Source organism: Pseudonaja textilis, chromosome 5 (genome assembly GCF_049901715.1).
Source record: "Pseudonaja textilis isolate UNSWEBS1 chromosome 5, rPseTex1.2, whole genome shotgun sequence".
Lineage (NCBI taxonomy): Eukaryota > Metazoa > Chordata > Lepidosauria > Squamata > Elapidae > Pseudonaja > Pseudonaja textilis.
This window is the reverse complement of record NC_141994.1, coordinates 74266332-74292416: the sequence shown is the minus strand read 5'-3', so window position 1 is coordinate 74292416 and position 26085 is coordinate 74266332. Positions and strand designations below refer to the sequence as shown.

Here is a 26085-nt window from a genome sequence, read left to right as displayed (position 1 = left end):
CATTCTCTCTCATTCTCATTCTCTCATATTCTCTTTCTTTCTCATTCTTTCTCTCTTGTTCTCTCTCTCATTTTCTCTTTCTCTCCTCTCATTCTCTCTATCTCATTCTCTCAGGCTCTCATTCTCTCCTCATTCTCATTCTCTCATTCTCTCATTCTTTCTCTCTTGTTCTCTCTTTTCTTCTTTCTCTCTCTCATTCTCTCTATCGTTCATTCTCTCAGGCTCTCTCTCATATTCTCTCTCATTCTCTCTTGTTCTCTCTCTCATTTTCTCTTTCTCTCCTCTCATTCTCTCTATCGCTCTCATTCTCTCAGGCTCTTTCATTCTCTCATATTCTCTCTCATTCTTTCTCTCTTGTTCTCTCATTTTCTCTTTCTCTCCTCTCATTCTCTCTCGCTCTCATTCTCTCAGGCTCTCATTCTCTCATATTCTCTCTCATTCTTTCTCTCTTGTTCTCTCTCTCATTTTCTCTTTCTCTCCTCTCATTCTCTCTATCGCTCTCATTCTCTCAGGCTCTCATTCTCCCTCATTCTCATTCTCTCATATTCTCTCTCATTCTTTCTCTCTTGTTCTCTCATTTTCTCTTTCTCTCCTCTCATTCTCTCTATCGCTCTCATTCTCTCAGGCTCTCATTCTCTCATATTCTCTCTCATTCTTTCTCTCTTGTTCTCTCTCTCATTTTCTCTTTCTCTCCTCTCATTCTCTCTATCGCTCTCATTCTCTCAGGCTCTCATTCTCCCTCATTCTCATTCTCTCATATTCTCTCTCATTCTTTCTCTCTTGTTCTCTCATTTTCTCTTTCTCTCCTCTCATTCTCTCTATCGCTCTCATTCTCTCAGGCTCTCATTCTCTCATATTCTCTCTCATTCTTTCTCTCTCGTTCTCTCTCTCATTTTCTCTTTCTCTCCTCTCATTCTATCGCTCTCATTCTCTCAGGCTCTCTTTCTGTCTCATTCTCATTCTTTCTCATTCTTTCTCTCTCATTCTCTCATTTTCTCTTTCTCTCCTCTCATTCTCTCTCGTTCTCTCATTTTTCCTTTCTCCTCTCATTCTTTCTAGCTCTCTCATTCTCTCACGCTCATTCTCTCTCATTCTCTCCTCATTCTTTCCTCATTCTCTCTCCCGCTCTAATTCTGTCTTGCTCATACATACATACATACATACATACATATATATGCACACGCATACACACACACACACACACACAGAGAGCCTTCGAAGTGGGGAGACCTCCATGCCCGGAAGGCGGAGAAGCTAAAATTCCAAAATTCCGTTTTTTCTCAGCCTCCTCGAGTTGCGTGGAAGAGGAAGAAGGAAATAAAAAAAGGGCGGTGTGTGTGTGTGTCTTTTGAGTGTAGATCCCACCCCATCGGCCGTGTTCTTGTTCTCCGGCTTTCTGACTTTGCGACTTCAAAAAAAAAAAACACCCTCTTTTTAAAAAAAAAAAGTGCGTGGGGGAAGAGACAGGGCCATGCCCCCCACCATAGGCCTAACACTTCATTTTCACACAGGACCCCCCAAAAAAAAAATTAAAAAGAATACAAAAATAAAACCGAACTTGTTAGACATAAAAGAACATGCAAATCTATTAAAAAAACAAAAACAAAAAAAAGGCAAAATCCTTTGGGTTTGAACCCGAACACGTGACCGTCTCAAAATAGTGACCTCCCGCCTTGGAGGGAGGGGTGGAGTGGGGGTGGGTGTGTGTGTGAGGGGGGAGGAAAGCAAGGAGGGAGGAACCAGTGGGGAGGGGCTGGTTCTCCTTCTCCTCCCCCCAAAATAATAATCCTCTTGGCTGAAACGGGTCCCGATAATGAGCCTTTTCGTGCGTTAATCCTGAAACGGTAAAAAACCCAAAAAACGACCCTCTTCTTCTTCTTTTCCCCAACCGCCCCAATTCTTTTTTTAAAAGAAGAAGACGGTTTCTCGGTTTAGAATTCGTCGTGCCGCACTAAGGCCTCCCCGAAATCCGTGGCCTGGCTGCCCACAAACAGGTCGTACTTGTCCACGATCTCTTCTCGGGTCAGCTGGCCGTCCTGGGGAAGGGAAGGAAACCAAAGGTGAAACGACTGAGGGCGTAAGCTAGCTGGGTCGTGAAACGTCTGTGGAAAAGAGAACCACCCAGGACCCCACAGCCCTCCTCTTCTTCCTCCTCCTCCTCCTCCTCCTTTTCAAACCCCGCTTCCAATTCAGCACGGATAATGTTCCCTAGTTGGGTGATGAAACGTCTGCGAGAAAAAAAACACCGTGCTCAGGGAGTCCCTCCTTTTTCCTCTTCTGTTTCTCCCTCCCCTCTTTCCTTCCTCTCCTTCGTTCCTTCTTTCGTGGTTCCACTTTTCCCTCTCCTCCTCCCCATTCTTTTCCTCCCCTTCATTCCTTCGGCCTTCTTTTTCTTCCTCCTCTTCTCCTTCCTTCTTCCTCCCCTTCATTTCTTCTCTTTCATGGTTCCACTCCTCCTCCTCCTCCTCATTCTTTTTCCTTTTTCCTCCCCTTCATTCCTTCTCTTTCATTGTTCCACTCCTCCTCACTCTATTCCTCCCTTTCATTCCTCTTCTCCTTCCTTCTTCCTCCCCTTCATTCCTTCTCTTTCATTGTTCCACTCCTCCTCACTCTATTACTCCCTTTCATTCTTCTTCTCCTTCCTTCTTCCTCCCCTTCATTCCTTCTCTTTCATTGTTCCTCCTCCTCACTCTTTCTCCTTTCATTCTCTCCTCCCTCCCTCATTCCACTCCTCCTCCTCCTCCTTTCATTCCTCTTTCCTTCCTTCTTCCTCCCTTCATTCCTTCCTCATTTTCCTCCTCCTCACATTACCCCTTTCTTCTCTTCTCCTTCCTTCTTCCTCCCCTTCATTCCTCCTCATTTTCTTCCTTTTTACTCCTTTCATTCCTCTTCTCCTTCCTTCTTCCTCTCCCCTTCATTCCTTCTCTTTCATTGTTCCACTCCTCCTTCTCTCCTCCCTCCCCTTCTTTTCCCTTCATCCTTTCATTCATTGTTCCACTCCTCTTCTATTACTCCTTCCCTTCTTCATTCCCTTTCATCCTTCTCTGTTCCTCACTTTTACCTTCTTCCTCCTCCTTCCTCCTTCCTCCTCCTCCTCTATACAACCCCTCACCCCTCAATTCCTCACTGATGATGTTCCTTAGTTCCTCCCTCACAAACATTTGCAAGAAAACCGCCAAGCTCAGAGAGCACCCTTCTCCTCATCCTCCACCTTTCTTTGTTCCTCCTCCTCCTCTATTCTCCTCCTCCTCTTCCTCCTCCTCATTCCTTCTCCAATACCACCCCCACTCCTCAGCACTGATCGTGTTCCCTCCTTGGGTCATGAAACGTCCTTGCAGGAAAGTCCGGTTGTTCTCTCCTCCTTCTCCTCCGCCCCATTTTTTCCTCCTTTCATTCCTCCTCTTCTACCTTCAATCTCAGAGAGCACCTTCAGGACCTCCAAAGACAAGAGGCTGCCCCTAAACCCCCCCACCAGGCCCAGAATGACCCATCCTAATGGAATGGGAGCAGGCAGATGTGCAGCCTGGTTCCCTTAGTTGGGTCACAAAACATTTGCAAGAAAACCGCCAAGCTCAGAGAGCACCCCATCCTCATCCTCCACCCCTTCTTCTCCTCCTCTTCCTCCTCCTCCCCACCAATACCATCCCCTGGGAAGGCTCGGATGAGGGTCTGCATCAGAGGCAGAGATGGGGACCCAGGGCCGTCCGACAGTTTTCAGCTGCCTTGAGTCGGACATCAGTGGGGAAGAAGAACAGCTGGAGCCTGTTCCCAGTGTGCACATGCACAGAGCTGCCAGACGAAGGGTCTGGGAAAGGCTCGGATGAGGGTCTGCATCAGAGGCAGAGATGGGGACAAGGACTGTCCGACAGTTATCAACTGCCTTCGGAGTCGGACATCAGTGGGAAAGAACAGCTGGAGCCTGTTCCCAGTGTGCCCATGCACAGAGCTGCCAGACGAAGGCTCTGGGGAAGGCTCGGATGAGGGGTCTGCATCAGAGGCAGAGATGGGGGACCAGGGCCGTCCGACAGTTATCAGCTGCCTTCGGAGTCGGACATCAGTGGGGAAGAAGAACAGCTGGAGCCTGTTCCTAGTGTGCACATGCACAGAGCTGCCAGAAGGGAACATCAGCTAAGGAACAAGGGTTGACATGTGAAAGCACAGGTGGACGGGGAATGGCCCCTCCCAGAGGGAATAAAAGAGGATCGGAAGGGGAGTGGGGTTTGCAGGAGACAATTAGTTCGTTTAATTAGTGTCAAGATCTGTTCCTGACTTCTTGCCAAGTCATGGCTGCTACCGCCTGGCGTCTGGAAGCTATCGGCCTGGCAGCTCTCCCAGACCAATAAAGGTCTGTCGTTGTGCAATTTCTTGAAAGACTTGTTAGCCGGGACTTTGCTGGAGAGGAATTCCCTTGAATCTAAATAAAAGGGGTTTTATCGGGACGAGGAGTTGGCTGCATGATCTTGGGAAGGTCTAGGTCAGACCAAGTCCTCTCACCTTGTCCTTATCCGACTCGTAAACCAGGTGCCGCGCTTCGGCCTCGGCGTGGTCATAATCAGAGGGCAGGATCCAGTCTTTGGTCTCTTCCTTGTCCATCTTCCCGTCGTGGTTCTTGTCCCGGAACTCCACAAATTGTTCTCGTTCCGTCTTGACCCATTCAGGTTCCTCCGTGTTCCCGTCATGGCTGTACATGTCACCTGTGGAGGGAACGCGTGTGTATGTGTGTGTGTGTGTGTCTCAATTCTAATTGTCGGGTCCTGCCTGTTGAACGGCAGAACACCGGAGGTCCTCAGCTTACAGCCCCCAAAATGGAGCCCCATATTCCCGTCACTAACCAAGATGGCTGTTTCTTTGGAGTCAAACCAGTCGGGGGGCCGATAGGCGAATAACGCTGCCGTTATTCAACCACTCAGCGAGTGAGAAAGGAGGTGCTGGCCTGTAAACCTAAAAGCTGTTGCTAAGGGTCCCGTTTTATGACCTATTGCGCAACAACAGCGAAGCGAACCGCAGTGGTCCTTATTAGTAACACAGCTGTTAAGCGAAGCTGGCTTCCCCGTTGACTTTCTGTGTCGGAAGCTCACTGCAACGGTCGTGAAGTGTGAAAAAAAACGGTCCCAGGTCCGTTTTTTTTCAGCCCCGTTGTAACTTCAGTCGCTAAATGAACAGTTGTTAAGTCGAGGACTAGATCGGTGACCCCGTTTGATCATCCAGTTGGGTGCCAACCCGGGACATTTCCAAATGTTTCAATGGAGACACCCCCAGGGGAACACGGGGCATGAGCGAATGAAAGGCAGGATCTGGCCACGACTCACCTATGTATTCTTCCAAATTAATGAAGCCGTCTCCGTTCTTATCAATATCCTCCATGGTTTCCTGTAGAGGGAAAAAAAATCAGGGGGCAGCGTTAATTATTTTATTTCCCAATTTTATTATAAACAGCTCAAGGCAGCTAACAGATCGAATCTTCCTATTTTCCCCACAACGACAACCCTGTGAGGTGGGTCAGATTGAAACAGAGGGACTGGCCCAAAGTCACCCAGTTGGCTGGCATGCCTAAGGCGGGACTAGAACTCACCGTCTCCTGGTGATTGGCCCAAAGTCAGCCAGTTGGCTTTCGTGGCTAAGGCGGGACTAGAACTCATTGTCTCCTAGTGATTGGCCCGAAGTCACCCAGTTGGCTTTCAGCCCTAAGGAGGGACTAGAACTCCCAGTCTCCTAGTGATTGGTGCCTATGGCAGGACTAGAACTCCCAGTCTCCTAGTGATTGGCCCGAAGTCACCCAGTTGGCTTTCATGCCTGAGGCGGGAATAGAACTCCCTGTCTCCTCGTGATTGGCCCAAAGTCACCCAGTTGGCCCCATCTCTGCCTCGTGTTCCTTAGCTGTTCCCTTCGTCTGGCAGTTCTGTGCATGCGCACACTGGGAACAGGCTCCAGCTGTTCTTCTTCCCCACTGATCTCCAACTCCAAAGGCAGCTGATAACTGTCGGATGGCCCTGGCCCCATCCCTGCCTCCAATGCAGAGCCCTCATCAGCGAGCCTTCCCCAGACTCCAGGACTGGCCCATAATCCTCCCCACTGTCCGACTCTCCTCCCCTCAGCTCCGCTGGCCACTGGCGGGCCACAACACCATGAGGTGTATTTGGACCCTAGGAGCAGAGAGCCTCCTCCAGGATTTGACAGCAGAGAAACATCAGGAAGTGAAATATATCAAAACCAAATGATAAATACAGTCCTCGACTTAGAACAGTTCCGTTTGGCAACGATTCAGTGACAATGGCATTGGAAAAAGAGACACGTGGCCTTTTTCACACTGATGACCGTTGCAACCTCCCCACGATCACATGATCCAAATCTGGATGCTTGGATGACTCATATTTACGACGGTCGCAGCATCCCGGGATCACTCAAACCCTCTTTGCAACCTTTCTGACAAGTAAGTCAACCAGGGGGAATCCGATTCACTGAACAACCTGTTAAGAACTGCCGGGATGGACTTAACCCCAGTCATAAAGCGGGGCAAAACTCTCTTAGCAAATGTCTCCCTCAGCCCGGTCGTAAAACGGGGCAAAGCTCTCTTAGCAAACATCTGGCTCAGCCACAGAAATCTGGGGCTCCATTGGGGTCGTTAAGTCGGGGACCGCCTGCGACGCGTCGCTAGGTTAAAGCCACCCACCTGCACGACGATGTCCTTCATGTAGTCGTATTCTTCGGGGTGCAGGAAAGCTGTGAATTCCTCCTTGGTCGCCAGCAGGTCTCCATCCTGGTCGGCCATTTTGAAGCGCCGTTCGTCCCTCACCATCATCTGCTTGTAATTGAAGCCGTCGTCGGGGTCCGGATCGTCTGAACGGCAGAGGTGGGGTTGTTACCGACGGGCGACTTATGCAACCATCAACTTTGACCATACACAGCAGCCCAAACCTGGCCACGTCCCAGGTGTGGTCCCAAGCCCAAAGTTCAGGCCGTCCTCGACTTATGACGATGAAGGACGTCGTAAGTCAAGGACTGCCTGCCTGGCAGCGCAATCAGCGGGGGCTGCTTTGCCGGCTTCCGTGTTCTAGAATCGGGAAACGTGGAGATCTTTGCTCGACGAGGACACCGGGGTCAACTTTCAGGGGTTTGGGGTTATCTGGAAAAATGGTCTGTAGAGATTCACCGTCCGCCAGGTTGTCCTAAAGTTTCCTTTTTTTTTTTTCAGGAGGCAACTAGACTTTCTTTTGAGGACGTTTCGCTTCTCCTCCGAGAAGCTTCTTCGGCTCTGACTGGATGGTGGGGAAATGGGAAGGATTGATATTCCTTGCAGACGGCTGGTCGTTTGCATCCCTTTATAGAGTCGTTGGGACCACTTGGAGGTTCGTCTGTGTCCTCAGGGTCACCTGAGTGGTGTGAATGGGTGTGGAGGAAAAGGAGTGTGCAATTCCAAGAAGGCTCCACACTCATTTGCACCTCTCAGGTGACCCTGAGGACACGGACACACCTGCAAGTGGCCTCAACGACCCTCTGAAAGGGTGCAAATGACCAGCTATCTGCAAGGAGTATCAATCCTTCCATTCCCCACCATCCAGTCAGAAGGCTCCACACCCATTTGCACCACTCAGATGGACTTGAGGACACAGATAAACCTCCAAGTGGTCCCAATGACTCTATAAAGGGATGCAAACGACCAGCTGTCTGCAAGGAGTATCAATCCTTCCATTTCTCCACCCTCTAGTCAAGAGCTGAAGAAGCTTCTCGGAGGAGAAGCGAAACATCTTCAGAAGAAAAGAAAAAAACAAGAAAGTGCAGTTGCCTCTTGAAACAAAAAAAGCACCTTTGGGACTGGAAAAAAATTGCTTTCCACGTTTATCTGCTTCAGGGTGGCGGCTCCTCGGGGAGTGCAGGCTGTTTGCCATGCCTGGTTATGTGACCTCGCCAAAGTCAGGTCAAGAACGTGGCTTAATCTGCCCTTAGTGATAAAATGGACATCGTGCAGCTGGGCTCAAGGACAGCCGAGGCCGAGCAAGCAGAGCCTGGCTGAAAAGCAACCGCTCCCCGGAAGCTCTTCGTAAAAGCAAAAGCAGGCGCTGCCTTTAAAATGACGTTGGCAGCTGCACACAAATGCTCTCTACGGCTGCGTTTTCCAACTTCTGCCTTTGGAAGAGGCAGGGACTTCAACTCCCAGAATTCCCTGGCCAGCCATGTTTAAAGAGGCATGGACTTCAACTCCCAGAATGCCGTGGCTAACAGGCTAATGAAACTTGTGGACTTCAACTCCCAGAATTCCCTGGCCCACATGCTAATGAACTTAAGCCTATGGACTTCAACTCCCAGAATTCCTGGCCAGCCATGTTTAAAGAGGCGTGGACTTCAACTCCCAGAATGCCGTGGCCAACAGGCTAATGAAACTTGTGGACTTCAACTCCCAGAATTCCCTGGCCCACATGCTAATGAACTTAAGCCTGTGGACTTCAACTCCCAGAATTCCCTGGCCAGCCATGCTTAAAGAGGCATGGACTTCAACTCCCAGAATTCCCTGGCCCACATGCTAATGAACTTAAGCCTGTGGACTTCAACTCCCAGAATTCCCTGGCCAGCCATGCTTGAAAATGCATGGACTTCCAACTCCCAGAATTGCCTGGCCAGCCATGCTAATGAACTTAAGCCTGTGGACTTCCAACTCCCAGAATTCCCTGGCCAGCCATGCTTGAAAATGCATGGACTTCCAACTCCCAGAATTGCCTGGCCAGCCATGCTAATGAACTTAAGCCTGTGGACTTCCAACTCCCAGAATTCCCTGGCCAGCCATGCTTAAAGAGGCGTGGACTTCAACTCCCAGAATTCCCTGGCCAGCCATGCTAATGAACTTAAGCCTGTGGACTTCCAACTCCCAGAATTGCCTGGCCAGCCATGCTAATGAACTTAAGCCTGTGGACTTCCAACTCCCAGAATTCCCTGGCCAGCCATGCTTAAAGAGGCGTGGACTTCAACTCCCAGAATTCCCTGGCCCACATGCTAATGAACTTAAGCCTGTGGACTTCAACTCCCAGAATTGCCTGGCCAGCCATGCTTGAAAATGCATGGACTTCCAACTCCCAGAATTCCCTGGCCCACATGCTAATGAACTTAAGCCTGTGGACTTCCAACTCCCAGAATTCCCTGGCCAGCCATGCTTAAAGAGGCGTGGACTTCCAACTCCCAGAATTGCCTGGCCAGCCATGCTTGAAAATGCATGGACTTCCAACTCCCAGAATTGCCTGGCCAGCCATGCTAATGAACTTAAGCCTGTGGACTTCCAACTCCCAGAATTCCCTGGCCAGCCATGCTTAAAGAGGCGTGGACTTCAACTCCCAGAATTCCCTGGCCCACATGCTAATGAACTTAAGCCTGTGGACTTCCAACTCCCAGAATTCCTGGCCAGCCATGCTAATGAACTTAAGCCTGTGGACTTCCAACTCCCAGAATTGCCTGGCCAGCCATGCTTGAAAATGCATGGACTTCCAACTCCCAGAATTCCCTGGCCCACATGCTAATGAACTTAAGCCTGTGGACTTCCAACTCCCAGAATTCCCTGGCCAGCCATGCTTAAAGAGGCGTGGACTTCAACTCCCAGAATTGCCTGGCCAGCCATGCTTGAAAATGCATGGACTTCCAACTCCCAGAATTGCCTGGCCAGCCATGCTAATGAACTTAAGCCTGTGGACTTCCAACTCCCAGAATTCCCTGGCCAGCCATGCTTAAAGAGGCGTGGACTTCAACTCCCAGAATTCCTGGCCCACATGCTAATGAACTTAAGCCTGTGGACTTCCAACTCCCAGAATTGCCTGGCCAGCCATGCTTATGAACTTAAGCCTGTGGACTTCCAACTCCCAGAATTCCCTGGCCAGCCATGCTTAAAGAGGCGTGGACTTCAACTCCCAGAATTCCCTGGCCCACATGCTAATGAACTTAAGCCTGTGGACTTCCAACTCCCAGAATTGCCTGGCCAGCCATGCTTGAAAATGCATGGACTTCCAACTCCCAGAATTCCCTGGCCCACATGCTAATGAACTTAAGCCTGTGGACTTCCAACTCCCAGAATTCCCTGGCCAGCCATGCTTAAAGAGGCGTGGACTTCCAACTCCCAGAATTGCCTGGCCAGCCATGCTTGAAAATGCATGGACTTCCAACTCCCAGAATTGCCTGGCCAGCCATGCTAATGAACTTAAGCCTGTGGACTTCCAACTCCCAGAATTCCCTGGCCAGCCATGCTTAAAGAGGCGTGGACTTCAACTCCCAGAATTCCCTGGCCCACATGCTAATGAACTTAAGCCTGTGGACTTCCAACTCCCAGAATTCCCTGGCCAGCCATGCTAATGAACTTAAGCCTGTGGACTTCCAACTCCCAGAATTCCCTGGCCAGCCATGCTTAAAGAGGCGTGGACTTCAACTCCCAGAATTCCCTGGCCCACATGCTAATGAACTTAAGCCTGTGGACTTCCAACTCCCAGAATTGCCTGGCCAGCCATGCTTGAAAATGCATGGACTTCCAACTCCCAGAATTCCCTGGCCCACATGCTAATGAACTTAAGCCTGTGGACTTCCAACTCCCAGAATTCCCTGGCCAGCCATGCTTAAAGAGGTGGACTTCAACTCCCAGAATTCCCTGGCCCACATGCTAATGAACTTAAGCCTGTGGACTTCCAACTCCCAGTATTGCCTGGCCAGCCATGCTAATGAACTTAAGCCTGTGGACTTCCAACTCCCAGAATTCCCTGGCCAGCCATGCTTAAAGAGGCGTGGACTTCAACTCCCAGAATTCCCTGGCCCACATGCTAATGAACTTAAGCCTGTGGACTTCCAACTCCCAGAATTGCCTGGCCAGCCATGCTTAAAGAGGCGTGGACTTCAACTCCCAGAACTCCCCGGCCCACATGCTAATAAACTTAAGCCTGTGGACTTCAACTCCCAGAATTCCCTGGCCAGCCATGCTTAAAGAGGCGTGGACTTCCAACTCCCAGAATTGCCTGGCCAGCCATGCTTGAAAATGCATGGACTTCCAACTCCCAGAATTGCCTGGCCAGCCATGCTAATGAACTTAAGCCTGTGGACTTCCAACTCCCAGAATTCCCTGGCCAGCCATGCTTAAAGAGGCGTGGACTTCAACTCCCAGAATTCCCTGGCCCACATGCTAATGAACTTAAGCCTGTGGACTTCCAACTCCCAGAATTCCCTGGCCAGCCATGCTAATGAACTTAAGCCTGTGGACTTCCAACTCCCAGAATTCCCTGGCCAGCCATGCTTAAAGAGGCGTGGACTTCAACTCCCAGAATTCCCTGGCCCACATGCTAATGAACTTAAGCCTGTGGACTTCAACTCCCAGAATTCCCTGGCCAGCCATGCTAATGAACTTAAGCCTGTGGACTTCCAACTCCCAGAATTCCCTGGCCAGCCATGCTTAAAGAGGCGTGGACTTCAACTCCCAGAATTCCCTGGCCCACATGCTAATGAACTTAAGCCTGTGGACTTCCAACTCCCAGAATTCCCTGGCCAGCCATGCTAATGAACTTAAGCCTGTGGACTTCCAACTCCCAGAATTCCCTGGCCAGCCATGCTAATGAACTTAAGCCTGTGGACTTCCAACTCCCAGAATTCCTGGCCAGCCATGCTTAAAGAGGCGTGGACTTCAACTCCCAGAATTCCCTGGCCCACATGCTAATGAACTTAAGCCTGTGGACTTCCAACTCCCAGAATTCCCTGGCCAGCCATGCTAATGAACTTAAGCCTGTGGACTTCTAACTCCCAGAATTCCCTGGCCAGCCATGCTTAAAGAGGCGTGGACTTCAACTCCCAGAATTCCTGGCCCACATGCTAATGAACTTAAGCCTGTGGACTTCCAACTCCCAGAATTCCCTGGCCAGCCATGCTTGAAAATGCATGGACTTCCAACTCCCAGAATTCCCTGGCCAGCCATGCTAATGAACTTAAGCCTGTGGACTTCCAACTCCCAGAATTCCCTGGCCCACATGCTAATGAACTTAAGCCTGTGGACTTCCAACTCCCAGAATTGCCTGGCCAGCCATGCTAATGAACTTAAGCCTGTGGACTTCCAACTCCCAGAATTCCCTGGCCCACATGCTAATGAACTTAAGCCTGTGGACTTCCAACTCCCAGAATTCCCTGGCCAGCCATGCTTAAAGAGGCGTGGACTTCCAACTCCCAGAATTCCCTGGCCCACATGCTAATGAACTTAAGCCTGTGGACTTCCAACTCCCAGAATTCCCTGGCCAGCCATGCTTAAAGAGGTGGACTTCCAACTCCCAGAATTCCCTGGCCCACATGCTAATGAACTTAAGCCTGTGGACTTCCAACTCCCAGAATTGCCTGGCCAGCCATGCTAATGAACTTAAGCCTGTGGACTTCCCAACTCCCAGAATTCCCTGGCCAGCCATGCTTAAAGAGGCGTGGACTTCAACTCCCAGAATTCCCTGGCCCACATGCTAATGAACTTAAGCCTGTGGACTTCAACTCCCAGAATTCCCTGGCCAGCCATGCTTGAAAATGCGTGGACTTCAACTCCCAGAATTCCCTGGCCAGCCATGCTAATGAACTTAAGCCTGTGGACTTCCAACTCCCAGAATTCCCTGGCCCACATGCTAATGAACTTAAGCCTGTGGACTTCCAACTCCCAGAATTGCCTGGCCAGCCATGCTAATGAACTTAAGCCTGTGGACTTCCAACTCCCAGAATTCCCTGGCCCACATGCTAATGAACTTAAGCCTGTGGACTTCCAACTCCCAGAATTCCCTGGCCCACATGCTAATGAACTTTAAGCCTGTGGACTCGGTTTGATTCCTCCGAGTTCTGTGTTCGACCTTGAAAGGGTGAGCAGGAAGCGGGCCCGGCATGACCGCCCCTCAGCCCTTTTGCGCAGTCCTAAAGCTGGGAAGGGGCCCTAAGAGGCCATCCAGCCCAGCCCCTGTAGGCTTCTCCCCCCACCCCACGCCACCCATCTCTGAAAGGGCGACAATCCAGCCTCAGTTTGACTCCCAGAATTCTGCCTTCGACTTGAAAGCAGGTCTATAGGCCCCGGCATGACAACCCGCCCCCCTCCCTCCCTCCCTCCTTCGGCCCTTTGCAGAATCCTAGAGCTGGGACCTCAAGAGGTCATCCCGTCCAGCCCCCCCGCAAGCTTTGCCACCCCTGAGAGGCGAAGCCTAACCAGCCTCGGGGTTTGAATCCTAGAGCGCCTTCTGCATTTTGGACTTTAAAAAAGGGGGGAGAGCGGGGAAGCCTGGGGGGAGCCCAACTTGACCCTCCCTCGGTCCTAAGGGTCCCTAAAAGGTCATCCAGCCTGACCCACCCACCCCCGCAGCAGGCTTCGCCGCCCCGTTTCCCCCATCCGGCCTCGTTTCGAGCCCCCCCGCGGCCTCCCCCCTTTCTGGCTCGACAGCAGGGCCGCTGCTCCTCCTCCCCCGCCCTCCCCGCTTGCCCCTTACCCAGGTAAGTGCCATAGGTGACATTCCTGTACTCCTCCCAGGAGATGGAGCCATCTTGGTCCAAGTCATACTCCTGCCACTGGCGCGCTACGTTCTCAGAGACGTACTTCTTCTGCGCCTTCTTAATCCAGTCCTTCAGCTCCACCTCAGTCACAAACCCATCCTTATCCGTGTCTATTTTGCTCACAATCGCGCTACAAGACAAAAGGGGGGGGGGGGGGCGAGGTTGAGCCTGGGGAGGAGGGGCAGCTTAAGGGCCCGACCTACCTAAGACGTAGCCGTAGGTGGCGTTCTTATACTCCTCCCACGAAATCAGGCTGTCCCCGTTGAGGTCGTGGCCCTTCCACTGGCGCTCCACGTCCTCGTAGATCCAGCGCTTCTGGGCAAACTTAATCCAGGCTTTCAGCTCCTCCACCGTTACAAACCCGTCTTGGTCGCCATCTATTTTACTTACAATTTTTCTGTCGGGGGGGAGGAGGAGGCAGAAAAAAATTAAAGAGCAGGAGGCAGGCGCTGAGGGAGTTGGGGGTGGGTGCGGAGGAGAGAGAGAGAAGAGAGAGATGGAGGGCGGGGAGGGGGAATACCCCCAAAGTCCAGTTTGTTATGGCCCAGGAGAGCCATGGGTCTCGACCACGTCTGCTTTAAGAGGGGTGGACTCCAAGTCCCAGAATTCCTCAGTCTGGTTTAAGAGGGGTGGACTTCAAGTCCCAGAATTCCTAAGTCTGGTTTAAGGTGAATAGACTTCAAGTCCCAGAATTCCTAAGTCTGGTTTAAGGTGAATAGACTTCAAGTCCCAGAATTCCTAAGTCTGGTTTAAGAGGGGTGGACTTCAACTCCCAGAATTCCTCAGTCTGGTTTAAGAGGGGTGGACTTCAACTCCCAGAATTCCTCAGTCTGGTTTAAGAGGGGTGGACTTCAACTCCCAGAATTCCTCAGTCTGGTTTAAGGTGAATGGACTTCAATTCCCAGAATTCCTCAGTCTGGTTTAAGAGGGATGGACTTCAAGTCCCAGAATTCCTAAGTCTGGTTTAAGGTGAATAGACTTCAAGTCCCAGAATTCCTCAGTCTGGTTTAAGGTGAATAGACTTCAATTCCCAGAATTCCTAAGTCTGGTTTAAGGTGAATGGACCTCAACTCCCAGAATTCCTAAGTCTGGTTTAAGAGGGATGGACTTCAATTCCTAAGTCTGGTTTAAAGTGAATGGACTTCAAGTCCCAGAATTCCTAAGTCTGGTTTAAGAAGGGTGGACTTCACCTCCCAGAATTCTATCTATCTCTATCATCTGTCAATCTATCTATCCACTCAATATATCTATCATCTACCATGTTTCCCCGAAAATAAGACCCGGTCTTATATTAATTTTTGCTCCAAAAGATGCATTAGGGCTTATTTTCCAATTAGGTCTTATTTTTGTGGAAAATACGGTACTCAGCGCGTCCATCTGGCTGACTACCTTAACCGAGGCTTATTTTCGGGGTAGGGCTTATATTATGAGCATCCTGGAAAACCCAAGCTAGGGCTTATTCTCCGGTTGGGTTCTGATTTTCAGGGAAACAGGGTATCAAATCTATCAATTGTAGCTTAATCCAAAGACTAGAAACTCCGATCCACCGATAATTTCCTCCTCAAATGGCCCAGGTGATAAAATTTGAAAAAGCTGAGCCCGTAATCCACCCCACCCCACCCCCAAAGTCTGGAACACCAGAAGCATCGGCGTTCAGAGCCGAATATAACCGCAGTTGTCACTCCTGTGATTTGACATTTGGGCGAAGGGAGGAGCGGCGGGGAGCCTCAGCCAACTCCTCGCTCTGTTCTGGGCCTCCCATGCGCTGACAAACCAAATGGATTATGCCCACCGTATTAATAGACGTTTAATTAATATACTGGCTCCCTACCCAGTGTGCGTACCAAGCCCCTCCTTAGGTGTACTCAAGTAAAGGAAACACCTGCCCCTTCCTCCTCCTCTTCTCCTTCTCCTCCTCCTCCTCCTCTCTTCTCCTTCTCCTCCTCTTCTCCTCTTCCTCCTCCTCCTCTTCTCCTTCTCCTCCTCCCCCTCTTCTCCTTCTCCTCTTCTCCTCCTCCTCTTCTTCTCCTTCTCTTCTCCTCCTCCCCCTCTTCTCCTTCTCCTCTTCCTCCTCCTCCTCCTCCTCCTCTTCTCCTTCTCCTCCTCTTCTCCTTCTCCTCTTCTCCTCCTCTTCTCCTTCTCCTCCTCCCCCTCTTCTCCTTCTCCTCTTCCTCCTGCTCTCCTCTTCTCCTCCTCCTCTTCTCCTTCTTCTCCTTCTCTTCTCCTCCTCCCCTTCTCCTTCTCCTCTTCCTCCTCCTCTCCTCCTCTTCTCCTCCTCTTCTCCTTCTCCTCTTCCTCCTCCTCTCCTCCTCCTCCTCCTCCTCCTATTTATTCAATCAATCAGAACAGAACTAGCCCAACCCCTTGTCCAAGCAGGAGACTATTTCAGATACACGTGGCTCTTCTTTTAAACCTCCAGTGGTAACAGAATATCAGAGTTGGAAAGGCACCTTGGAGGTCTTCTAGTCCAACCCCCACTCCTGCTCAAGCAGGAGACCTTATTCCGTTCCAAATCAATGGTTGTCCAGCCTCCAAAAACTCCACTCACAACTTCTGGAAGCGAGCGGTTCCGCTGGATAAATGTCCTTAATTCCAGGTTGCTTCTCTCCTGCGTTAGTTCCCATCCATCGCTTCTCCTCTTGTCTTCTGGTGCTTTGGAGAATAATTGGCCCCCTCGTCTTCTTTGGGGAAGCCCCCCTCAAATACCGGAATATTTGCTATCCTGTCGCCCACCCAGCTAGTCCTTCTTTTCTCTAGACTAGCCGTTTAGTTGCATGTCGGCAAACCAACAGGTGAGCTGTCCGGGTTTCCCAGAATCTGAGATCGGGGCTATGCATCTTAACTGGAAGGGAACTTAGTTTAACTCCAGAAAGTTTGAGAAAATAAGAGGCGGAATTAAGAATCCGAGCTGAAAAAACAGCAAGGAAAATAAACGAACTGGAAACGACGAGCCATGAACAACACTTAATTTGCTCAGGGCTGGGCAACCACAGGTAGTCCTCGGCTTACGGCCACAAGTGAGCCTCCCCACCCCCCAAATTCTTTTCCCTAAAGCGAGGGAGTTGCGAAGTGGGTTCCGCTCCATTTTACGACCCAGCCTGCCCCGGTTGTGAGGCGAGTCACAGACGCTCCACTTTACGACCTGGCTTGTCGCGGCCGCGAGCGGAATCCCCGCAACCCGGCTGTTAAGTGAATCGGGCTTCCCCGCTGCCGTTTACCGGAGGGTCGCAAAAGGGGATTGCGCGACCCTGGGACACGGCAACCGTCATCAATACAAGACAGCTGCCGAGCTGTCCGAATTTTCATCACGTGACCGTGAGGGAGGAACGCAGGAACGGCCTTAAGAGTGAAAAACGGTCCTAAGTCCCTTTTTCGGTGCCGTTGTATTTTCGGTCGCTAAGTAAGTGGTTGTAAGTTGAAAACTGTTTGTTTTTTAAAGAAACTGCCTTCTAGGAGAGCCAAACACCCCCTGGAACTTAATGCTGAAAAGGAAAGACTAAAGGGAATGTCGAGACGCTGCATTTCGGGGATTCGATCCTCTGCACCCCTATAATGGTCTGGTTTGGCCCTGCAACCTAACAAGACAGGCACAGACTTCAACGGATAGTTAGGGCTGTGTTGTGGTCCGCTGGCAGCGGAGTTGGACGGTGGGTAGGAACATGGGCCAGTCGTGGAGTCTGGGGAGGGCTCGGACGAGGGATCTGCGTCCGACACAGAGATGAGGCCAGGGCCATCTGGGAGCCTCCAGACTCTGAAAGCAGTGAGGCCGAGGAATAGCGGGAGCCTGTTCCCAATATGCGCATGTGCATAGCTGCCAGAAGGCAAGAACTGTTAAGACAATAAGGGGCAACTCGGGAGTAAGGCTTGGAGGCAATTGGACCCTCCCGTAATACATAAAGGAAGAGCAAAGGGACATGAGCCTTTGCAGGAAGCAACTTTGTTCGTACTAGTCGGTTTGAAACCTGAAACTCGACGTTGATTTGTGCTCTGCTTCACCTTGTACTAAATGTCCTTGTAATTGGACATTAGGTTGTTGGCAACATGTCAAGGGAGATAAAGGTGGGTGCTTATCAGCCTTATCCCAAAGGACTGTGGCAGACTTTTGTGGGGCTATTTACAAACTGTGTGAGACTCATTACGGGCTGTGAATGACTAAAATTCACAGCCGTTGAAATACAGAAAAACGGGTTTTGGGACTAACGTGTGTTTGTTAGTGTCTCAATAAGTTTTGGTCAGAACAGACTGCAGAAAAAATCAATTACTACCAACCTGCCTTCCATGGAGGATCTGTAGCCTGTGGAAATATCTACAGACCCCTCACATCCTGGACATAAACTGTTTCAACTCCTTCCCTCAAAACGACGCTACAGAGCCCTGCACATCAGATCAACTAGACACAAGGACAGTTTTTCCCCAAACGGCATCGCTCTGCTAAACAAATAATTCCCTCAACCCTGTCCAACTATTTATTAAGTGTGTATTACTATTCTTCTTCTCATCCTTCCTATTACCTATCTCCTCCCACTTAGGACTACATTTATTTGTCCCCTAGTATGGTTTGATTATGGGACACGGTGGCGCAGTGGCTAAGACGCTGAGACTGTCGATCAGAAAAGTCGGCAGTTGGGCGGTTAGAATCCCTAGCGCCACGTCACAGAGTGAGCTCCCGTTACTCGTCCCAGCTTCTGCCAACCTAGCAGTTCGAAAGCATGTAAAAAAAATGCGAGTAGAAAAATAGGGACCCCTTTGGTGGGAAGGGAACAGCGTTCCGTGAGCCTTCGAAGGCGTTGAGTCATGCCGGCCACATGACCACGGAGACGTCTTCGGACAGCGCTGGCTCTTCTTCGGCTTTGTAACGGAGGTGAGCACCGCCCCATAGAGCCAGAAATGACCAGCATGCATGTGCAAGGGGAACCTTTACTTTTACCTATGATTTGATTGCTTATTTAGTAACCTATGACTATCATCATTGTATCTTATCACTCTTGATGAATGTATTATAGTTTTCCTTTATGTACAGTACTGAGACCTTATGCACCAAAGACAATTTCCTTGTGTGTGTAATCACATTCGTCCAGTAAAGAATTCTGTTCTGTTCTATTTAAATTCGGTTTAAACTCCACGCATGTCCAAGGTTCTCTTATCTTACCCCAGTCTCTCCTTGCTCTCCTCTGGAGTCAGCTGGTCAAAAGTCTTGGCCTCATCAACCCCCAGGAAGGCGTCATGGTCATAGTCAAAGTTCTGCCCATCGTCGTGGACCTTATCGCTCAGCTGAGCGTCATGGTGGACGCGGTCCTTCTTCTCGGTGGGCTTGCTCTGGGCACAGAGGGCCCACAGGGCCAAGTACCCAACCACTCGCTGAACGCCCAACATCACGGTGAGGCCCTGAGGGATTCAAGCAGACGAAAAGAAGGTGAGTGTCAACAACCCGTTACGAGGTGCAGCGAACCCTCAATTCGAGGCGGCACAGGAGACAACCCCAATATCTGATCAAGTGGAAGGGCTACCCGTTATCAGAGGCATCTTGGGGAAAGAGTAGGAATGTCCAAGCCGATTGCCTTGTGAGGAGATTCCGTGCAGAAAAGCCAAACAAGTTCTATACCTGCAAGAGTTCTCTTTTTGTGTTGTGCAGGTCACCTTCAAGAAGTGAGGGGAGCCAAATGTCAACTCATAAAACATTTCTCTGGTCTTTTAGAGATGTCAGAAGAAAGGGAGTGGCGGGAAATAATGCATACCTCAAATATTTTCATAGATAATTGCTAGGCGGTCGAAGCTTCTGGCGCACAAGATTATTACTGGAGAGCATGATTGATGACTCTTGGCTATGGATGTGTCCCACTGGAGAATATACATCCAGGGGATGTGGGCGGAAGACCAGGCTCATAGGGGGAAATGAATGATGTATTTTAGTGTCGGCTGCACCCAGCTAACGCCAACACGACCACTCCTAATAAATCATTATTTTTTTAACTCTGAGAGATGCGGTTAGAGACTTATGATTTAAATGGGGGTAGATCTGTCGGAGCCCTGACAGTTGGCTTCATACAGGGCAGTGCCGGTATGTCGCCTCTAATAAATCCTTCAAAGTTTTTTTGAAGTTTGGCTCGAGAATCATGATTTAATTAGGGCGATTGTCAGAATCCTGACAGGCTACTTGCTTGGTGGCCTTCGAAAAGGGTCAGACTAATTCAGGGAAACCCCGAGGGGGAACAGCTCTTGAGTTTGGACGGCAATGGGCCTTGCCCAGCTGGTCGTCTCCTAGGGCAGGGGTCTCCAAACGTGGCCACTTTAAGGACTTGTGGACTTCAACTCCCAGAATCCCTCAGCCGGCCATGATCTTGCCTGCAACGGTCGTTAAGTGTGAAAAAATGGATCCCAAGTCCCCCTTTTTTGTGTTCAGCGTGTTGTAACCTCCCAGTCACTAAGTGAACTGTCATTAAGTCAAGGACCGCCTGTATTATCCAAGGGCTTGCACGCAATTTCACCCTGACCACGCTGTTTGCATTTCCAGCCTCCTGACCTATTTATAACCTCTCTGATCCTTCCAGATTTCTGCCTGGATCTCTTGGCACAGAAGCCCAACTTATATTTCCACTGCCTTTTCAGGGCAACACACGACATCTGGAGAGAAATAAACCCTAGGAAAAAATATATATATACATCCTGCTCTAAATGTGCATCAGTCTTGGTCTGAGAATAGACATGATTTGGATGAATTCGGAACGGAGTGAGAATGTGCAAGAAATGGAACCCAAATGTTTTGGGTAGACCACAACCCAATAAAAATTAGCTGGAAGGGACCAAAGAGGAAAATAAGGTGGACTTTAAATCAATCAATAACCAAAGATAAAGAATTTACACAGATAATGGAAAGAAAAATGAGAATTTTCTTTAAAGGGAATAGAAAGGAACAGACCTCCTTACAGAAGGTGTGGGATACTGTAAAAGCAGTCATTAAAAGACTAGCTATAAGATTAGCAAAAAAATACTGGATAAGAACAAAACACTGGACAGAAGAAATAATTAAACAGCAAACTGAATTAAGACTGGAGGCTTTTCTGTTAGGTATAATAATGGGAAAATGTGATAAGAAAACAGAATATTTAATGCTACATTTATTAACAGCAGCAAGAATAACTTATGCACAGAATTGGAAAAATGACAGTATACCACCAGAGGAAAACGTGATAAGAAAAATACTAGTGTGTGCCCGGATAGATAAGTTGACCATAGAGATAAAGGATAGAGAGGAAATGATTATTTGACGTGGAATGTACCGTATGATTGGCTAAATAATAGATATAAAGTTGAATAGAGAAGAAGACAATAGGGTAATAAGGTAAAAGATATAGTGGATAAAAAGATTAAGCAACGTGGACAAGTGTATAGATAGTTAAGATTTATGTAAAAGTACATATACCGTCACAAAAGTATTGTAATGAATGGAAAAGTTATATACAAGAAACATTGTCTAATAAAAAATATGTTTTTTTAAAAAAAAACGGATCAAAAAAAAACTGGAAGAAGAATATTAAAGGACTGGAATTAAGAGTCACAAAAGGATCCACGTAAGATAGGCTTAAGAAATCCAACGGAGCTGATCACACATAAATTGAACGAAAAAAGATGAACCGTAGAAAAAAGATGAACTGGCACAACAAATAAAAAAAGAATACGGCAAAAACTTTTTGGAAAGTGCCAACGAAGTGGGAAGGAGGCTAGCCTACAGACTTTGAAACAAGAAAAAGAGAAGAAGTGGATAATAAAACTACAGGATGAGAAAGGCCCGTGTCAACCTTAAAAGCAAAAAAAAAAAAGACATAATATATAACTTTTATAAGACCTTGTATGATAACCAAAATGATACCACCAAAAGAAAAAAATAACACAGTCCTTGGACAAGGCCGACCTATTCACAGTTCCAGAAATGGTGAAGAATATGCTTGGATGAAAGAATATCAACAACAGAACTTTACAAAAGAAATTAAAAAGAAGCCAACTTCTATTTCCAATTTCTTTTTCAGAGCAAGGGAGACACACGCACAAATACACACGCACAAATACACACACACACAATGCCCAAGGGGAAGAAAATGACATTTTGCTGCCCATAAATTCCAAATTGTGACTTCCAAATGTCACAAATCATTCCATGGGATTGGGTTTTTTTTCTTAATTTAATTTTTTTTATATATAACATACAATAAATCCATTCAATGTCAATCATGTGTCGATTAGGTACATATTTTATGTGCTTTTGCTAATAATATTTTCCTTAATAGTATAACCATATAGTAATAATTACATTCCCCTATATATATATAATAGCAATAGCACTTAGACTTATATACCGCTTTATAGTGCTTTCCAGCCCCCTCTAAGTCAGCCTCTTGCCCCCAAACAATCTGGGTCCTCATTTTAAGTCACCTCGGAAGGACGGAAGGCTGAGTCAACCTTGAGCCTGGTGGGATTTGACCTGCCAAATTGTAGGCAGCTGGACGCAGAAGTAGCTTGCAATACTGCACTCTAATCGCTGTGCCATATTATTATATTGTATTTTAAATATATTATATTAATAATATTCAGTACATCTATTACACTAGTTTCTCTTATTGCTTTATAATTACGTCCAATCCCTTTTAATTAATTTTATTTTCTAGCCATTATAAAACAAGTCCCGTACCAATTAAGATCCAGAGTCTTTTTCTAATTTCTAACGTTAATCTGTTCATTTCTGCACAAATATTTTCTCAATTATTTTTCCTTCTATCGGTATCTTGTCACTTTTCCAATTCTGAGCAAATACAATTCTAGCTGCTGTTAATACGTGTATGATTAAATATGTTTTTTTTCCTCTCTCTCTTTACTGTAACCTTCATGTATCATTCCTAGTAAAAAAAGAATATATTTCAGGCTTCAAATCTATATGTCGTTTAATCATTTTTTTTTCCAACCATGTGTGTATATTTCAGTCCAGTATCTTTTAGCGTCTATAAATCCTTGTGTGGGATGGCTGTCGTTCCACGTTGTGCTATTTTTGGGATCCCAAATCCAGTTGCACCGTCGAAGGAGGTCAAAAGGGGAGGGGGAATGGGGGGGGGGTCCAGCTTGTCTCTGAAACAGCACCAGATTCCAGAAGAGTCGGGGAAGGTTTATAGGATCCCACAGCAAAGACCCTGGGATCAACCCAATCTATCGTTGGACTCGATGGGTTTTAATGCAGGCAGTGCTCAACTTACCGCCACAGCGGAGGCCAGAATTGGCTCTGTTGCTATTGGGAACATTTGTTTGGCGAGTTCTCTCCCATTTTACGACTTTCCTTGTCACAGGTTGTCTGAAGGTCGCAAAAGGGGATCACATGACACCCTGGGGACGCTGAGACCGTCGTCAATGTGAGTCAGTTGCCAAGCATCTGAATGTAAACCACGTGACCACGTGGGGATGCTTGCAAGGGTCTTAAGCGTGAAAAACGCTCTTAACTCTCTTTTTTCGGTGCCACTGAAACTTTGAACGGTCATTCAATGAAGCGTCGTAAATCAAGGACGACCTGTATACCAGTAGATACCCATCTCACAACCTACGACGATTCTGGGCAGGTCCCGAAAGTTAAAAATGCAGAAAGCAAGAGAAAAAAAAACCACCACAAAGGTCATGAAAAACTAAAATACACTAAAAAAATAAACTAAACTGAACTATAAATTAAACTAAACTAAACTTTAAACTAGTTGAGTTTAATTTACAGTTTAGTTTAGTTTATATAAATTAAATTAAAATAAAATAAACTTTAAACTAAACTATAAATTAAACTAATAAACTAAACTATAAATTAAACTAAATTTTAAACTAAACTATAAATTAAACAACTAGTTTAGTTTAAAGTTTAGTTTAATTTATAGTTTAGTTTAAAGTTTAGTTTAATTTATAATTTAGTTTAGTTTATAGTTTAGTTTATATAAATTAAACTAAAATAAACTTTAAACTAAAATAAAATAAAATAAAATAAACTATAAATTAAACTAAACTAAACTAAAATAATAAAAAATTAAATTAAAAATTAAAGTACAAAAAATAAAAAATAAAAATGAACACATACATAATATTAAAAATATGACCAGCTCAAGAGAGCACCAATCTCCTTCTTAAAAGTGCGCTCACTCAGCAAACTTTCCACCCAGGACACGGGGTGGTTTAAACACAATTGGATTTTTATGACGGTGACTGGAATCCAGTCACTGCCTGAGAATTCCTTGGAACCAAGCCACCATTAAGCCTGACATTTGATCCATGGACCCTGCGATCAAGTTTTGTTCATCCATTAACAAGAGGCACAAACTGGGAAACGGAGAGATAAGGAAGGAATTAATCCGTACTTCCGCCAAGAGGTGGCAAGGGACAATGACGGTCGGGGAAGAGCTGAAAATTCAGCCCATATTCCCGAATACACAGGAAGTCCTCGTTTAGTGACCAATGACCGGTTCTCACACTTAACGACCATCGCAGCAGCCGACGGTCACACAATCAAAATTCAGGTACTTGGCAACTGACTCATAGTTATGACGGTCATAGTATCCCAGGATCATGCAATTCCCCCTTGGTGACCTGCTCCCAAGCCAAATCAAGCCAGATTCACTTAATGACTGTCTTGCTAACAGCTGCCTTGATTCCCTTAACAACCATGGTGAGAAAGTTCGTAAAATGGGGCAAGGCTCATTTTAGCAGCTGTTTTGTTGAGTGAAGACAATATTAGGCTCGATTCTGGTCGCAAGTCGAGGCCTTACCTGTATATACTTGGTTTCTTTTTTTTTGTGGTGAGAGTCTACTAACTGGGTTGGGAAGGTGGAACCAGGTCAGTCCAGTTAGGGAAAGGCTGGTCAGCCTAGACCTGAGAGAGAACAAAGCCTCAATGTCTTATAACAAGGATCTCCAAACTTGATCACTTTTAAGGCTTGTGGACTTCAACTCCCAGAATTCCCTCCGCTGGCTAGGGAATTCTGGGAGTTGAAGACCACAAGCCTTCAGGTGGCCAATTTTGGAGATCCCCTGACCCATACACACACATAGCTGTCAAACGGAAGCTCTGCCTTCAGAACAACTGGACACAAACCAGTTTGGCTGACCACAGCAACCATCAGACCAGTATGAGTGATCAGGGAATTCTGGGAGTTGAAGTCCACCAGTCTTAAAGGGGCCAATTTTGGAGATCGCAACCCATACAAACACAACTGTCAAATGGAAGCTCTGCCCCCCACCCAGAACCACTAGACCCAAGCCTGGCCTGGGTGACCACAGGGACAATCAGACCATCATGGCTTGCTGGGAGATTCTGAGAGGTGAAGTCCACAAGCCTTCAAGTGGCCAATTTTGGAGATCCATGACCTCCACCAACACACAGCTGTCAAACAGAAGCTCTTCCCCCAGAGCCACTGGACCCAAGCCAGGCCTGGCTGACCACAGGGACAATCAGACCATCATGGCTTGCTGGGGAACTCTGGGAGTTGAAGTCCACAAGCCTTAAAAGACAGACCTATTTGTAAAATACAAGCTCTGCGCCCAGCACAATTGGGCCGAAGCTGGTTCTGGTTGACCAAGAAGTGGGCGGGGGTTCCTTCCTATGCATGGGCTCCCTCTGAGGAGCCATCAGGGTCACCCCCTCCCCTCAATAAAGGGGACCCCACTCCCAAAAGGGGGAAACCACGTCAGATCTTGGCTGCCCAACAGCTGGAGAAGATCCAAGAAGGCGGCTGCCCTCCCAACTTCGACACCCACCCATCCCAACAGGGTTAAGGCAGTCCTGGGATTCAGGGGGGGCAACAGACTTCCTGGGACCCCCACCCCACCTCTCTCCCTCCCTTCCTTCCCAGCATGCCGCACCAGGGGAGACCCTGACCCCCTCCCCTCCAGCTGCTAGACTGGGCACGGATAGCTGACCCTCTCTCTTCAGGGTACCCTGATCTTGAGCGGACTCCAAGGAGAACCCCTCCAAAGGGAGATCACCCCCACCCCCTTCCTCCTCCTCCTCCCAGACCCCCCAAAAATGGGGAGAGGGGGGTGAGTGTCCCTCCCCTCTCGACCCCCCCACCCCACCCAACCCCATCCAGCAGACCGGCTGGATTTTTCCTGGATTCCCCCAACCGGCTCTTCCCAAACAGAGGTGGGGCGGAGGGAACTCCCGCTCCGTCCCGCTGGGGACGATGGGGCCGGGAGTCCTCCCCACTTCCCCACCCCCGCCCGCCGCTTCGCAAGCTGGAACCCGGCCAGGCTGGTGAGTTGGCCAAAGGAGGGAGGCAGAGAAGGTGGGGGGACTCCAAGCCCATGTGCCTCGGTCAAGCGCGGCTGGGGAGCATGGGAGGTGTAGTTCCCCCCACCACCACCCATCCCAACCCGGTCCTCAACGCCGGGCGAGCGAGAAGGGGCTCTTTGGAGGAGTCCCTCCCCGCCTCAACGAAGCCGAGCCCTCCTTCCCCCCACTCCCGGCCGTCCACCCTGTCCCGCTTACCGTCCGGTGGCAACGACGGAGAGAAGCAACGGCGAAGCGTCGCCGAAGGGGAAGAGAGAGAGACGACGGAGAGAGAG

General features: G+C 48.5%; 1 protein-coding gene across 4 annotated transcripts; it reads right to left on the bottom strand.

Annotated features, from left to right (window-relative positions):
• Positions 1 to 445: 445 nt before the first annotated feature.
• Positions 446 to 26085, bottom strand: CALU (calumenin). 4 transcript variants are annotated; one of them, XM_087935394.1, is made up of 8 exons: positions 26009 to 26085; positions 24291 to 24394; positions 18662 to 18897; positions 13716 to 13909; positions 6671 to 6837; positions 5310 to 5370; positions 4495 to 4694; positions 446 to 2036 (listed from the first exon to the last, which is right to left on the bottom strand). In XM_087935394.1, the coding sequence occupies exons 3-8, from the start codon at positions 18883 to 18885 to the stop codon at positions 1932 to 1934; spliced, it is 951 nt and encodes a 316-aa protein (XP_087791520.1). In that variant the 5' UTR covers positions 18886 to 18897; positions 24291 to 24394; positions 26009 to 26085; the 3' UTR covers positions 446 to 1931. The 4 variants fall into 4 exon arrangements, with proteins under 4 accessions (XP_087791520.1, XP_087791521.1, XP_087791518.1 ...); XM_087935395.1 differs by lacking the exon at positions 13716 to 13909 and adding an exon at positions 13449 to 13642; XM_087935392.1 differs by lacking the exon at positions 24291 to 24394.

Bases quoted from the DNA above. Each gene is read 5' to 3' on its own strand.
- CALU (XM_087935394.1), bottom strand. From the start codon at position 18,885: ATGTTGGGCGTTCAGCGAGTGGTTGGGTACTTGGCCCTGTGGGCCCTC. The intron at 6,838-13,715 runs GTAGGTCGGGCC...TCTGCCGTTCAG, and splicing joins CACCTACGGCTACGTCTTAG to ACGATCCGGACCCCGACGAC. The intron at 5,371-6,670 runs GTGGGTGGCTTT...TTCCCTCTACAG, and splicing joins TGAAGGACATCGTCGTGCAG to GAAACCATGGAGGATATTGA.